Consider the following 16026-nt stretch of genomic DNA (forward strand, 5'->3'; position numbering starts at 1 on the left):
AAGGAGTACAAAGTTTTTGCTTTACGTATTAATATATAGATAATCATAAACAGGTCAAAGTCGCTCAATATATCAATGACGTTATTAATCATGTAACACAAAACGACTTTAACACAAAAACAAACTTGTGGTCATAATCATCATACAAAAATAATAATAATGATACTGCTGGCAAAATAGGGAATACGAAGCTAACATGAAAAAAATATGCATTTATCATTCTATAATATGTAATAGGTACTTAAGGAATGTGTATGAGTTCTAGCTCTAACATCTTACAAACTTTTTGCTGCTTACAAATTTTACTATTAAACCCTTTTTGGTCTCCAAAAATAAAATCCTGGTTGTAGAAATGTAAATTTCTTTAACCTTGTTATTATGTATGAAAAAGTACATTCCAAGCAATTTCCCGCAACAATAAAGACATATATTTCCTAAAATGTAAATCTAACGTAACCCTGGTTGGCCGCTAGCCAGTTCGATAGATTTTGAAACAACGTATTTGGTAGAATATTACTTGATTATCGAGTTCACTGGATTATACTTTTACTATCATTAATAATTTCAATATATTGTATTAAACAATGCTTAATAATTTTTACCTTGACTTTTACGCTTACAAACAAAAAGTTATTATTTTGGCATATTTACGAATTTGGAATACATTTACGAAAATGGCATTTTTTATCTTTACTTAGCTGTCTTATGTGTACCAGGCATATTTATTTGGAACTATTATTTAACTCAAATATCCCCTACACTATAAAGGAATGTAGATGTTCCTACAGGAATCAAAATTTCTTTTCAGTCTCTTCTATCTACTAGGATTTAATCTGGTTCAAATGGGGTCCCTACTTACGCCCTTTTGTTTTTTATTTTACGGCCCTTTACCCCTTCAGTCTGTAACTCTTTTATAGCTGGTGTTGAATGTGTTTATGGAAAAACGCTATCAGTAATGATAATCAAATGACCCGTCTGATTGTTTACTGACTATGTCTATAAATAAAAAATATTTAGAATACGAATAAAATTAATGTCTTGGAAAGTATTTATAAAAACTTTTGCTACATAGTAAACAAGATTTTAAAATTACAATATAAGCCAAGGATTCTAATTCTATTCAACTTACTTCAGTTTTAAATATAAGCATTTGTACGGCTTAAATGGAAGCCAAATTTGAATTTAAAATAAAAATAAAGAGGAATTGCAAATGTAGCAGATAATAATTCACGTCAAGTTAAACCACATTGCATACGGTGCTACAGAATCGTTTTTGTCAACATATGACCAACCATTGTGGCACAATGCCAACGATCAACATTTGCATTTTAGATTTAAATATTACGTAACATCGACCTTGTGACTTTAGTGTAACAGCTTGTAAACCTCTTCTCCCAATAAAAAAGTTACTTGGAACGTAATACTACACTGCTTTATATTAGCAGATTTTTTTTTGTAACTCACTAAGGTGGCAAACAAGCGTACGGAACATCCGCTGTTAACTTCTCTGCACAGCAGGCATATCCTGCTTAAAATCTGGAGCAGCCCGATGACTGTGGAAGCACCTCGAGACCTTACCGAAGATCGCAGCTAAATAGTACTGCTTTCATGCAGTGTTGTATTCCTGTGGTGAGTAAGGTGACCAAAGCTCCTGGGGGGATTAGGGGTAGGATCGGCAACGCGCTTGTGATGCTTCTGGTGTTGCAAGCGTCTAAAAGCTATGGTAATGGCTTACTATCAGCTGAGCAGTACGCCTATTTGCCGTCCTAGTTGTATATAAAAAAACATGGTGCATTACTAGGAGCTCTGGTTACCTTTACCTTACTCACCACATGCACACGCATAAACACTACTTAAAAGCAGTATTATTTGGCTGTCTGTATTATTTGGTGTCTGTGAGATTTTGTTACTTTCTTAACTTATTTAATTACTTTCTAAATCGGAATGCTCCAGTGTTTTAGTATAATATTTCCTGTTATTTCACGCCTTGAAAAATGGCCACCTAATTAGATGTCTCAAAATGTTACACACTTATTTCTCCTTTACCAATTAAGACATAAATTTTAATAAAATTATGCACTTGAAATTCTTTCCATCGATAAATCTCTTACACACGCTATCTAATATTAACAGTAAATTGCTTTAAAGCTACATTTTTTATTCCACAGATATATTTTACAAAAGAATCAGTACCGACTGTTCATTCCAGAACATTCTCTCGGGCTCTGCTTATGAATTCTTTCTACTTTTTAGGTGAAATGCCGCTGCACTTAACGACTATTTTTTAGCTCCCTAAATATTTTTACGATATCGTGGATTAAATTAGCATTGAAAGCCCTTAATATTGGTGAACCAATTTCAAATAATACATTTAAAAATAAAAGTACACTTACCACGAGTGAGAATTTTACAAAAAATGAATGCTTGAGAATATAGTAGCAGGTAATATTGCACATATAAACCTTTCAGGTAAAGAAACGTTTCAAAATTACATCTTAGCTTGTCTTTATTTTAAGTTAACCGTTTAGTTCATGACGAGCAGATGTCTTAAAGGCAAATGATATTTAACTTTTAAAAGATTATGGCAGTAGCAATACGTTCTTATTGCATATATTACTTTAATTGCCTCACATACTATAATTATTCGTATGAAATAAATTTAAAACATGTTATCACAGCGAACAGTTTAAAATAAGGTTATTTGAACACAGCCTCGTGTGAAGACAGCAAACGTTAACGTTGCACAATATTTTCGCTAGTACTAATCACCCTGAAACCCAAAACATTTGACAAATAAATAACTAGGTATAGGCTCCAGATAAAATAAAAATAAAAACTTGCAGCGTATACTTTAAGATCATTAATAATTTAATACTTTTATATGTGCTCCAAATCTTTTGCCGACCGTACTCAGACGTTAGCTTCTAAAAGTAGACATGATAAATATATTATTTTTGTTCAGTTTGTAGTTCAGGGCTAATGCGCAATTTTGTTACTATTATAAAATACATAATTATTGTAATATTAAGACTGCAAAATTTAAAATGTTGAAAAATTATTAGAAGGTATGCTGAAAAATGTATGCTGGGAAAACCTGACGCTGAATATGATGATGATACTGTTGATCTGATATTTATTTTAAAAAGAAGGAAAAGTCCTGTACATTGTAATAATAATACGTGCAACCACTAGTGCACTGCAACGATATTTTCATTAAATAAATAGCATTGGTTCGCCTCATTTACAATTATAAACGTACATTATAAAAAATGAAAACATGTTGAGAACTCATATCGTCCTTAAATATTAAACTTAACTATTTAAACTATATAAATTAAACTTTAAAATAAAGTTAGAACAAAGAATATTGCGATACGGCATTATAATTAAACCATAAGGTTACATTTAAAAAAAGTTAATACATTTATAGAAGCCAATAAAATCAGCGTTCAATTTATAATCTATATTCACCGGAAGTAGCTATGTTATCTGTGGGGTGCTGGGCGAACCCACCATTGTCGTCGGATTGTCGGCTGAATGGAACGCAATTTTAAACTTCGCCGTTGTCATCACAGTTTGAAAACAAACTTTGAAATTTGAATTTTATGAATGCCTGATTCAAAGCGATCGCACTTTATCTGGACTACTTTTATGAAACATTTTTTTTTTAAATTTGTTTACTAAAAATCAATGTATTAAAATATGACATTTCATTAAAAATATTATTTTTATTAGTTTGCTAAAAAAAAACAAATCTTTAAGCAGTATATTTCAAAATATGTAGTTTAAATGAAAAAAATATATAAGTTACACATTTTTTATTTATTGTAACAATCAGATGTTGTGTTTTCAAATGTCTCTTCCCTGGACTGGGATTCACATCCCCTTTTCCTCACAAAATTTTCCCTCAACAATAAGCACGAGATAAACTTTAAATATGCTAATACGACAACACGCCAACACGCCAACAGTCCAACATGCCAACACGCCAATACGCCAATACGCCAATGCGCCAACATGCCAACATGCCAATGTGCCAAAACGCCAACACGCCAACACGCCAATACGCCAACACGCCAACACGCCAAAACGCCAACACGCCAACACGCCAACACGCCAACACGCCAACACGCCAACACGCCAACATGCCAACACGCCAACACGCCAACACGTCAATACGCTAATGCGCCAACACGCCAACACGCCAATGTGCCAATACGCCAACACGCCAACACGCCAACACGCCAATACGCCAACACGCCAATACGCCAACACGCCAACACTCCAACGCGCCAACACGCCAACAGGTCAACACTCCAATACGCCAATGCGCCAACACGCCAATGTGCCAATACGCCAACACGCCAACAGTCCAACACGCCAACAGTCCAACACGCCAACATGCCAACACGCCAATACGCCAACACGCCAACACGCCAATACGCCAATGCGCCAATGCGCCAACGTGCCAACGCGCCAATGCGCCAACACGACAGGACGCCAACAAAAATAACAAACCTGTTTAATAACGAACCGTTATTTATGATATTATATCTGTCCAGGTCCGGAAGAAGCCACTTCGCCATCTAACGACATCGTGGCAGGATAGGAAATTGACTTACCCTTTTTGCGCTTGATAAAGCTCCAAAAAAGTTTAGGCTTTGAAGACAAAGTTGTTTCTAGGCTATTCAAATACAATTTATAGTTTAGATTATGAAGCTTCGCGCAACGCTCCCTGAGCAACTTAAAAGTATTTAAATCACGAGGGTTGCCATTTTTACGATATTTAAATTTTTCATTGATGACTTTTATCAGTGCTGCAGAAAACCATAGCGGATATTTACTAGACCGTGTTTTGGATTTGGGCACATGTTTAGCAATGATAATTCTCAGAACAGCAATCATAACTCGACAATTTCTTCTCCCAAGAATATTATTCAAGGCACTTGTAATTTTGTCATAGTCAGCTTTGTAGAAGCGGAAGCCAATACAAGATTCGAGCTTTTCCTGAAAGTTAATTTTAACGGAAAACTCAGTAGGAGGGTGTAATGATTCTATCCCGGAAAGAGGGTCCTTGCTTTCGCTCAATTGGGAGATAACCAGAGAGCTAATTACTAGGTCTAAAACGCGATTTTTATTATTTTTACAACAATTATACTGTTTAAGAGCATTTAATGACATTAAATCAGTAATCATGTTATTCAACAAATTATTCGTTGTTATCGGAGTCAGTGCAGGGCCAGTCGTCTATTTCCAACACAGACCATCCAAGTTAAAACCCCCAAGAACGATTATGTTAAGTTTATCAATTATATGATTTGTATTTAAAATGAAGTGTTCCAAGATATGTTTCTGTACCGGTGGGGGAATATAAACGGTGCAAATGTACAGTTAATCAGTTTGACCATTGGTATTTAGCAGTTCAAGTTTAACCCATAAATCCTCACAGTGCGATATACATTTTATGTGGAGTAATTGTGAGATTTTTCTCAAATAGGAAGGCAAACATCTTAACCTAAGTGTATTAATATAATATATGATATGATATTTGAGAGCCAATTCATTGACGAAAGCAATCTATAAAATATTACGCTACAATTATATTAATCGTAATAAAATAAAAATATTCCAAAATCGAAAAAATGTATCTCTTTTCGTAGCATAACAGATGAGATAATATAAAAAAAATTATCCCAACTGTTATGATAAAAATAAGACATGATAAATATTTATAATATTTTTTATACAACTAGGTCGCCAAACAAGAGTACGGCTCACCTGATGGTAAGCGATTACCAGAAGCATTGCAAGCGTATTGCCGACCTTACCCCGAATCTTCCCCAGGAGCTCTGGTCATCTTACTCATCACAGAAACACAACAATAATTTATTTATACTAACCTATATAACCATTTATCCATTCCGTACTCTCAGTTATTTTATGATATTTAAATATTAAAACGAAAAAGGTCTAATGAAAATAAAAAAAAATACATTTAAGTTGTTACATAGCGAGCAATGAACACTTTGTTACTGTCACAAACAAAAAAAAACTGTATAATTATTATTTTATTTATTTATTGACAATTGACTTATCTCATATATAAAATTCTCGTGTCGCGGTATTTGTAGTTAAACTCCTCCGAAACGGCTTGACCGATTCTCATGAAATTTTGTGTGCATATTGGGTAGGTCTGAGAATCGAACAACATCTATTTTTCATACCACTAAGTTAAAAGGGGGGGATTAAGGGGGTTAATAAAATATATGGCAAAATATATATATATATATATATATATATATATATATATATATATATATATATATATTTAAGGTTTTTAGTTTTAGGTTCATTGTTATATATCAGATAGTAAATTTCACTAACATAATTTTGTAAACAGTAACTATTTTATTATTTTTAATGTATTAAGTTTTTTAATATTTTCGAATATTTGTAGATGTAGTTTTTGTATGTACAGTTATAAAGTTTCGCTGGTAAAGTCATGAAATGCTATAAGTAACTTATAGTAATTAACTTACGTTCTTAAAAATATTAAAGAAATCAAGGCAATGACTAAAGACGTAATGGTAAAACGACTAATTTTATCTGTTTTTCAATTTATTAATAAATTCTATTTATGTCCGCAGGCGGTGTCAGATTCAATGCTGGTCGAGTTAAAGGCATGCTTTATGGAGGCTTATGATGACAACCAAGATGGAAAAATTGACATACGGGAAGTAAGTGTGCAGTATTTTTATATATATGTATAATATAAGACTATGTAACTCTAATATCGCCAAATTTACGAACGTAACGGTTTTGCCATGTTTATTTTATAACCTTTTATCCCCTGCTCCTGTGAGATTATAATTATGTTTGCAGGCAAACGAAGAAAAACTGACTTCATTTATATCGACAAGTAATACAACGTAGGTAGACGAAAAAATAGTCAAGTAAATACGCATTATCAAACATTACTCCAAAAGTTGTAATCAGATCTCGATGAAATTTAAATGTGACTACATGATAAACATCAGCTTTCGATTAAATTAAATATCATTCAAATCGGTACACCGGATCCTGGTTTCCTTATCATGGTACCAAACTAGGGATATCTTCTTTCCAACAAAAAAAATAATTATCAAAATCGGTTCATAAGCGACGGAGTTATCCCCGAACATACATAAAAATATATATATACGTTCGAATTGAGTAACCTCCTCCTTTTTTTGAAGTCGGTTAAAAAATTACAAAAAATTTCTATTAACTATAATTTTTAACTTCAAAATGAGTAATAAAAAAAGTTATAAGTAGACCACCTGCTCTTATTTTTGTCACTAGGCATTTTATCAATCTTTCATTAAGAGGTTGTAATAAGTTAATACCTATACTTATCAAAAAGTAATAAACACATGTAAAATAAACAATTAAGTATCTAGTACTTTAGTTTTATATATACGTATAGATAAATATGTAGAATATGCAAATCAGTATACAGGAGCTGCAGGGCTGAAAAAATGCGTCTCTGTAATAATGGTTAAACCTTTTTTATCTTTTTTCCTTTACTATCCTTTGCAATAAAAAACTTATTGAGTACGTGACTTGAATCGGAGATTCGTGGGCTTAAGTCATTTAAATGTATGCTAAAATTTGATCCTGGGTAACGCTAAAAAGATCATAGCAAGTAACATGTCCATCAACCAATACTCAATAAAGCTGTGCGGTAAATCAAATTCGATATCTCTCTTTATAAAATTGAGCCCTTTACCCAACAGTCTTCTTCTTTGCCTGGCTCTTTCCCATTTCATTTGGGGTCGGCCCTCCGTATCATGTGCCTCCAGACAACACGGTCCTGGGTCTTCTCTTTGGTGACTTGGGCTTCTTTGAGGTTCTTATTTACTACAGCGATCCATGTGATTCGGGGTCTTCCTCGTCCTCGGGGCTTAGTTTTAATATCCAGCACTTTTCTGGTCATGTGGTCAGATGGTCGCCTCATAATGTGTCCGTACCACCGCAGGCGGCTCTCCTGTAGTTTTTCTGGGATAGGTCTTACTTTGAAGGTTCCTCGTATAGCCCTTTACCCAACAGTAAAGCATTTAAAAATACTATTGTGTTTTACATTTACCTATCTAATATTTACTTATTTAAATATACAAGTTATTACTTATTGTTCAGTTTCCATTCAAAGGTTGACTGGAACCAATTGCTTTATGCGATAAAGCCACCTTTTGTATTTTTTCTTGTTTTTATTTTTAAAAAAATGGTGTACAACAAAGAATACTTTTATTACTACTAAACTTTTTTAAACTAATGCTGAGTCTTGTCAACAGCTAGCACAACTCCTGCCGATGGAAGAAAACTTTCTACTGCTGTTCAGATTCGACAATCCATTGGAATCAAGTGTAGAATTTATGAAAGTAAGTATTTAATATTGTAGTTTTATAGATGTTGATTGACTTGTCTAATTTTTTGCTAATTTGAAAATGTTACAATACTTGTAGTGTGATTGCTTTACAAATATACTTACTATAAATAAAGGTATTTGCATATACATAAGTAATACCGTAAAAAGCGAAAATCGTTCGTCCATTCAACTTGAAATTCACAGATTAGTGGTAATGTATAAAAAATAACTTACTGATTGCATGGATAACTAAATAATCATTTCATTAAGATAGGGAATAGCATGAAAAATCGTGGTCAAAATCTGGAGCAACCCGTCTGGGCAAGTACTTTTACAAAAGATTACAGCTTATTTAGCTACTACTTTCAAGTAGTATTGTGTTTTATGGTGAGTAGGATAAGCCAGAGAGTCTGTAAAGGGTTGAGGGTAGAGTCGGCAACGCGCTTGCGATGGTTCTGGTATTGCAGACGTTCAAAGACTACGATAACCGCTTACCATCAAGTGTGCAGTACGCTTGGAGTCCGCCAATTTGTATAAATTTGCCTCACATTTAACAGCCAACGTAAGGTGTAAACTGTGTCTTGGGAGTCCGAATACCGACACTTTTGTTCTCAATGGGTCTTATATTTAATAAAAAATGTTTTTACATCTCAATATATAAGTTTTATTATTTAAACACTTTCTCAGCATCCTAAATTTTTTGGATTATTGGAGTAATACAGATCGATCGACAAGACCAGACCGGAATTTAAATTTTATCGTATATCGGCTTAGCCACATTCTAAGCCGAACGGCTTTTTACTCGTACCATATGTGTCTACACAGTATATTATTCAACTTTACTGCAACACTGTATCGATCTGCTTATATGTATAGAATGTCTTATCTACTTAAGTTTAAAATATATTTACAATATGTATTTAAGTAGGTTTGTCTACAAGTACTTTAATTTTTGTAGGTGTTGAAATAGGAAAAACTGAGTTTAAAACTGATTACTTTTAAAATTATTCATATGATCGTTACTTGTGCATTCATAAATAATTCTCAAAACAAAATTACTGGTATACTGCTAGTTAGCAATAATTAGTAGTAAAACTCAATCTATTAATTTGTAGTCGGCTAATTAAAGTTTTGACGTTACAATTTCCAGCTCTACTACACTAATTATAAAAGCGATAGCCGAAGGTTGCAAAAAAAAAATAATTAACAATTAAATTTATTATTAGTAAATTATAACTAATTAGACGTGACAATTGTTCGATGTGAGCAACAAGAGTGACTTAAAATTAAAGAAGATGCTTCTTCAGTCGGGGCTTCGGCTTGTGTGTTCGATGTGAGCAACAATCGTGACTTAAAATTAAAGAAGCATCGTCCAGTCGGGGCTTCGGGTTGTGTTGCATTCTTCGTGTTAGGTCGTTTTCACACGGTGCCCAGGTGCGATGCCCAAGTGGGAAAGTTTCACAAGAAGCTTCGGCTAACAATTCGAGTGTTGGGAATGTTTCGGAGCAAACTCCGGTCAGCAAATCCTGTCGTAGAGCGTTTCCTAACACACTTACAAACAGATAAAATAAAAAAAATAGAATTATTTACTAAAACAATATCTCATAAATGTTCTACAAATATATAATAAAAATAAAATCTCGTAAAATCACTAGACAATGTTGTACAGGATTTACTACTAGCCGTAAAAGTGTACGTTTGCATTGACATTTTTAGGAGCTATTAAAACTACCCAACCCTGAAACGGTAACATACACGCACCAGCTATGCTTAAAACATATTTGCTTTGCTTTTGTAATGTAAACGAAATTTGAAAAAATTGTAATGTAAAAAGAGGACAGATGAATTTTTTGCTCAAAAAACACAGTTAATTGAAAATCATAGAATCAGAAGAAATTTTATAAGTCTATCATGTTTGCCGCATTTCTACGCGGTATTGTTTGCTTCTGTACTTAAATTATTGCTCTAATCAACCAATAAATTAATATATATTTATTTTTTATTACGAGTTTGTGATTACACATTTTTAAATATTGATTATCTGTCTTATTAAAATGTTTGCTATCCCGCCATTTTGAAATTCACACTATGGACAACTTAATAATTACATTTGTTTTGTTAATACGCCTAAGCCTCCTGAAAGTCTTTTAATTTTTTTGAAGTAAAACTTCTTTACGCACGCTTGAATTGGGAATTAAACTGATGAATGCGTGACAAGAGCGTTACGGAAAGTGTGGTCGGGTGAGGCGAACAGATGTTGAGAGGGAGATTTAAGAATAGCTAAAAAGTTTTACAGTTTTTACAGTTTCATATTACAATGAAAATCTTTGACAGGAGACGACACCATGCTATTTTTAAACTTTGAATAGTTACGGGTTTCTGTAAAGAGCTCACTATAGACGGCGCCACGGTTCTCTTAAACCGAATATAAAAATCATCATATCAAAAATTTCGATCTAGCGGGTACATCGTTCCATAGCTTAATTGGCTAGAGCGCCGATACGGTCAGTCGGAGACGCGGGTTCGAACCCCGCTGGAGCGGTCAATTTTTGATATGATATTCAAAAATGTTTAGAATTCCTAATGTGTGGGTAACACAAAAATAAAATCGTAGATATTAAGCTAAAGAAGTTTTACTTCAGTCAAGTGGTCTAAAGCACAATCATTTTTTTTCCATGGAATAGCCTCGAAATCTAGCATAATGTAGTCATGTTAAAAAATGTATGTACATACATATAATATGTATTCGCTATTTTGTTGCTCATTATTATCATTCAGCTTAGCAGCCCTTTGAACAATTAGATAAAATTAAATTAGAAAACCATATGATTTTCTAATTTCATTATAGGTACACTAGCTGTGCCCGCGACTTTGTTCACGTGGAATTTAACAAAAAAGTTATTGTTCAGTTCACAGAGTTATAAAATAAATAAATTTGTTAATTAAAAGTAGCCTAAGTTACTCCTTACTACATATTAAAAACAACTATTAACCTCGCCAACATGATCATATTTAAATTATTAATATCCAAAAAGGGATTGATGATGATGTTTTTGAAATCTCATAGATGGCGCTGCTTTAAAATTGTCTCGATACTACTTATATTCATTTAATTATGTTTATCGGCCTAAGTTACTTATATTGCGTGATTTTTATAGTGTGAAGCTAGCTTATGGCATGGTTATGAATATAATAACAACAACATTCAAATCTGCGTCGTTAGATTACACGTTGTTACATAATGCGTTGAAGAAATAAAGGTTCATTGCACGTTCCCCGTAGGTGATAGCGTGATAATATGTAGGCTATATGTTGACCCGACTTCTTAATAATATTCGTGCCAAATTTGAAGTAAATCCATGTAGTACTTTTTGAGTTTATCCCGGACATATATACAGACAAACAGACAAATAGACAAAATTCTAAAAACTATATTTTTGGCTTCGGTATCGATTGTAGATCACACCCCAAGTATTCTTTTAAAAAAATATTCAATGTACAGTTTTGACTTTCTACCATTTTATTACATGTATAGATAGATATTGACCAGTTGAAGTAAGTTTAGACTATAAGTCAAATATTATAATTATAATAATACGATTGACATAGGCGAAGAATTAATTTTTATTGCAACTACTTTTATTACAAAAAAAAATGAATATTAAGTAAGTTGTTTTGACATACACACAAACACACACACACACAGTAGCTTTTACCATAAGTCAGCAATAGGTTTTCCTTGTTTTATTTTAACCATAAAGTAACAAATACCACAAAAAATATTTGAGAATTGAGATATTATATAAAAAATATTACAAATATGTCGGCCTATATCTAACAGATAAAGAGATTAAGGGACTGTCATATTTGACATATTTCTATTCGAACGCTTTTTCACACTGAAGGATAATAACGCTTCTGTCAATTTCAATCTAATAATCAAATTGTGTCAATCTATCAACGTAAAAAGCCATTAATCTTAAATAAGAAGAAAATCAATGTTAACAAAATGAATCTCCGAAATGTATATGTACGCCGCATTTATTCCAAACGTCTACACCAAATTGGATAATTGTTTTTTATTTATGTTCCTTATTATCAGGAGTAGGTATAAAAAAATGAAAAAAAATGATATGTTCATAAAAATAAGTTATGTATGTTCATAAATAAAATAAATTCATAATAAACTAAGTATAAGTGCTGTGTGGCTACGGCACTAAAGAATTTAGCCACCCCCTCTCTTCCCGTGGGTGTCGTAAGAGGCGACTAAGGGATAACAAGGTTCCACAACCACCTTGGAACTTAAGAAGCCGACCGATGGCGGGATAACCATCCAACTGCTGGTTTTGAAATACACAGGCCGAAGACGGGCAGCAGCGTCTTCGGTGCGACAAAGCCAGTACTGCGGTCACCAACCCGCCTGCCCAGCGTGGTGACTATGGGCAAAACACATAAGTTCACGTTATTTTTGGCGTAAACTTGTGGAGGCCTATGTCCAGCAGTGGACTGTATAGGCTGTAATGATGAAACTAAGTATGCCCTGTCCAAAAAATAATTAATGGCAAAAAAAATGATTATTAATACTTATTTAGTTGTTTTACTAGTAGTCGTTAGAAGCTGATAACGGTGTAAGGTTTAAATGAAGAACACTATTTATTGTAGGTCTATTTTACTATGAGACTTTAAGTGTAGTAAATTAGAAGAACGTGTTCAAATTGACCAATTAAAACCAGTCTAAAGCTATTCTGATTGCTGGTCTGAAGAACCCTTCAGACTTTACCACGATTTCATTGCTCAAGGGGTGGGGTAATGCTAAATGACAACGACTATTCCACATTGTTTTACAATTTAACAACCACCACCACGTGGAATGATTTCAAAACACATATTATTTATTTAACTATCATTTTAATAGTACAAAAAAAAGGACGAGGCCATTATTTCTTTTGTGTATTTTATAAAAGAAAATGTGTTTGTTAATAAGTATATAAAGGCGCAATCAGCTGGCGATTTCGCCGGGGCTCGCCTTACTGATAAACGGTAGCACCCAAAAGACAAGCATAAAGCGCACAAAAATCACAGCGCTAGCGCAAGAGCAGGAGGGCGACCCGACCTATCGTTTATTGCGGTTGAAAAACAAAGAGATCACACTTTTCGAATGGGGAGAGACGTCCGCCTTCGCGCAGTCCAGCTTGTGGCTACAGCGCTTGGGCGAGATCCCCGGGGGAATCCCCGGAAGAATCAGTGTCGATTCGATGAGAGTCGGTTATGATAGAGGCAACGTATCGGATAGGTACGGTTGCCTAATGGCTTCTAAGAACAGTGAGGTCATTGTTTACGAAGACAGGGGGGAGGATCTTGGTTACTTAAGACCGAAATCCAAAACACCTTCATCCCCTGCATTGCCGACTGTCAGCGAACCCGCACCTAGTGGCTCGGAGCGCCTACAACAAAAGATCGAGAGCCAGAAGGTTGAACAACGCAAAGCAAGGGCCGCACCTGAGTCTAAGCCGAGCTCGATGTCATTGGCGACCTTTATCCAGGCAACCATCTCCCCGAAACAAGGTAAGCTCCCGCATCACCCCTCTCCCAAAAAGGCTGGACAGGGAGAGCGACTATCGGGGGCGCTGAGCAGGTTCACCAAAGACGACAGTCCGAGGCACCCGGAGGCGTCACTCGCCGCTCGAACTAGGGCCGATATGGGACAAGTAGAACCACCAAGACTTCGACCTGCGTCCACACCGTTTCAACATGCGGAGAACGCTCTAATCGAGTTCCTGGCCATAATAAAGGCAAACCGCGAGGTAAGCCTGGCCACCTGCAAAAAGATCATGCAGGCCTACCAGTACGATCACCAAGGGCTACTGGAGGTGGAACTCGAGGAAGCCGAAGCAGCCATATACAACAGCAAAACCCGACAAATACTCAAGGGCAAGATGTCGGGTAGGTATCTGGCTGCATATAACATCACAGCAGGTTTCGTGAGCGCGGTCGAGTCTGAGGGGAGTGACGAGGAGTCTCAAACCTTCGACACACCTGAAGGGGACCCGGTGGTGGTAGTGGCCAGATGCACGAAAGTAATGCTGGGCGACCGGATGCTGCGGATGGCGAAAACCATCTCGGGCGACCGGGAAGCCGGTTTACCGTCCGTGACCTGGGGGCTACCATCGCTGGAGTGGATAAACGGTGTACCGGGATGCGGTAAGACAACTCGCATAGTCAGGGACTTCGATGAGGACACGGAGGTCGTGATTACGACCACAGTCGAGGCGGCCAAAGACCTAAAGGAAAAACTGGCGCACCGCTATGGCAACAAGGCCAAGCAAAAGGTGCGCACTATGGCATCCGTGCTGGTAAATGGTTTCCGTGAGGGCTCAAAAATCAAACGCCTAACGGTGGACGAAGCCCTCATGAACCATTTCGGAGCCATAGTAATGGCCGCCCGACTATCGGGAGCAGAGAAGGTAGTCCTCATTGGAGATATAAATCAGCTGCCGTACATCGACAGGGACAACCTGTTCGAAATGCGATACCGCAGACCAACCCTGTTAACAACCATCTCATGTGAGTTGTCATGCACGCATCGTAACCCCAAAGACGTCGCCTTTGCCATCAGCGAGGTTTACAAGATCGTGTACAGCTCAAGCACAAAGATCCGATCTTTGCGAGTGGAGAGCCTCACGGGCGCGCGCATTCCTGTAGGAAGGGACCGGACCTTGTACCTGGTCTTTACGCAAGAGGAGAAGAGATTGCTGACTGACCAGGGATACGGGTCTGGTGAGGGATCGCGCGTCTTAACCATCCATGAGGCGCAGGGCCAAACCTATGAGGACGTCATTGTCCTCCAGACGAAGACAAGGAGGCTCAAGATTCACGACAGCGTCTCGCACGCTGTAGTCGCGGTGACTAGGCACACCAACACCTGTGTCTATTACACCGACGACCGTGACGACGCAATTGGTCGCTTTGTGGCGAAGGCAGCGGAAACTTCTGAAAAAGACATCCTCGAGCACAGCCTCAGGATGGCGATTCACCACAGGGATGCCGCCGTCATTGAGGGTGTGCTCGAAATGTTAAAATTGTAGCACACCTTACTTGTAGGAATAAATTGTATAAGGAAAAAACTTAGGAGTAAGAAAAAAAAAAAAAAAAAAAAAAAAAAAAAAAAAAAAAAAAAAAAAAAAAAAAAACTAATAATAACATAGGTTAAGTGTATATTGTAAGTAGGCCAAGTAGGCCATAAGTGTACATATACGTTAGCTAGACAATAAGTGTACATATATTATAGATAGCAAGTAAGTGTATATATAAACATAGATAATAATAATTATTATAATAGTGACAACAATAATTAGAGTAAGGCGCAATATAATTCTATTTCTTTTTGCATGTAAGATATCAATTAAGTTTAGCATAATTTTGGTCGGTGGACTCACGTCTGCATTAGGGATACTAAGATAGAATAATTAGGTCTCTTAGTGTAAGCTGCAGTAGTGTAACAAGTAAACGATCAGTAATAAAACTAAAAATCGGAATAACAAAAGCATGGGCACTTTAAGCCTGTGGACATAACTTTATTTAAAAAAAAAAAATATATATATATATATATAAAGGAGAGATTG

The 16026-nt window shown here is 35.7% G+C and overlaps 1 protein-coding gene across 1 annotated transcript in view; it reads left to right on the forward strand.

Moving 5' to 3' along the window:
* The window catches only part of LOC123665506 (calbindin-32), a 92950-nt gene that overhangs the window by 56022 nt on the left and 20902 nt on the right, over window positions 1-16026 (forward strand). The window contains exons 3-4 of the mRNA XM_045599799.1: window positions 6648-6737; window positions 8331-8417. Of these exons, the coding sequence (XP_045455755.1) occupies window positions 6648-6737; window positions 8331-8417 (177 nt within the window). The remainder of the gene's footprint in view (window positions 1-6647; window positions 6738-8330; window positions 8418-16026) is intronic.

The sequence above is a fragment of the Melitaea cinxia genome, chromosome 24 (assembly GCF_905220565.1).
Source record: "Melitaea cinxia chromosome 24, ilMelCinx1.1, whole genome shotgun sequence".
In the NCBI taxonomy this organism is placed as follows: Eukaryota; Metazoa; Arthropoda; class Insecta; order Lepidoptera; family Nymphalidae; genus Melitaea; species Melitaea cinxia.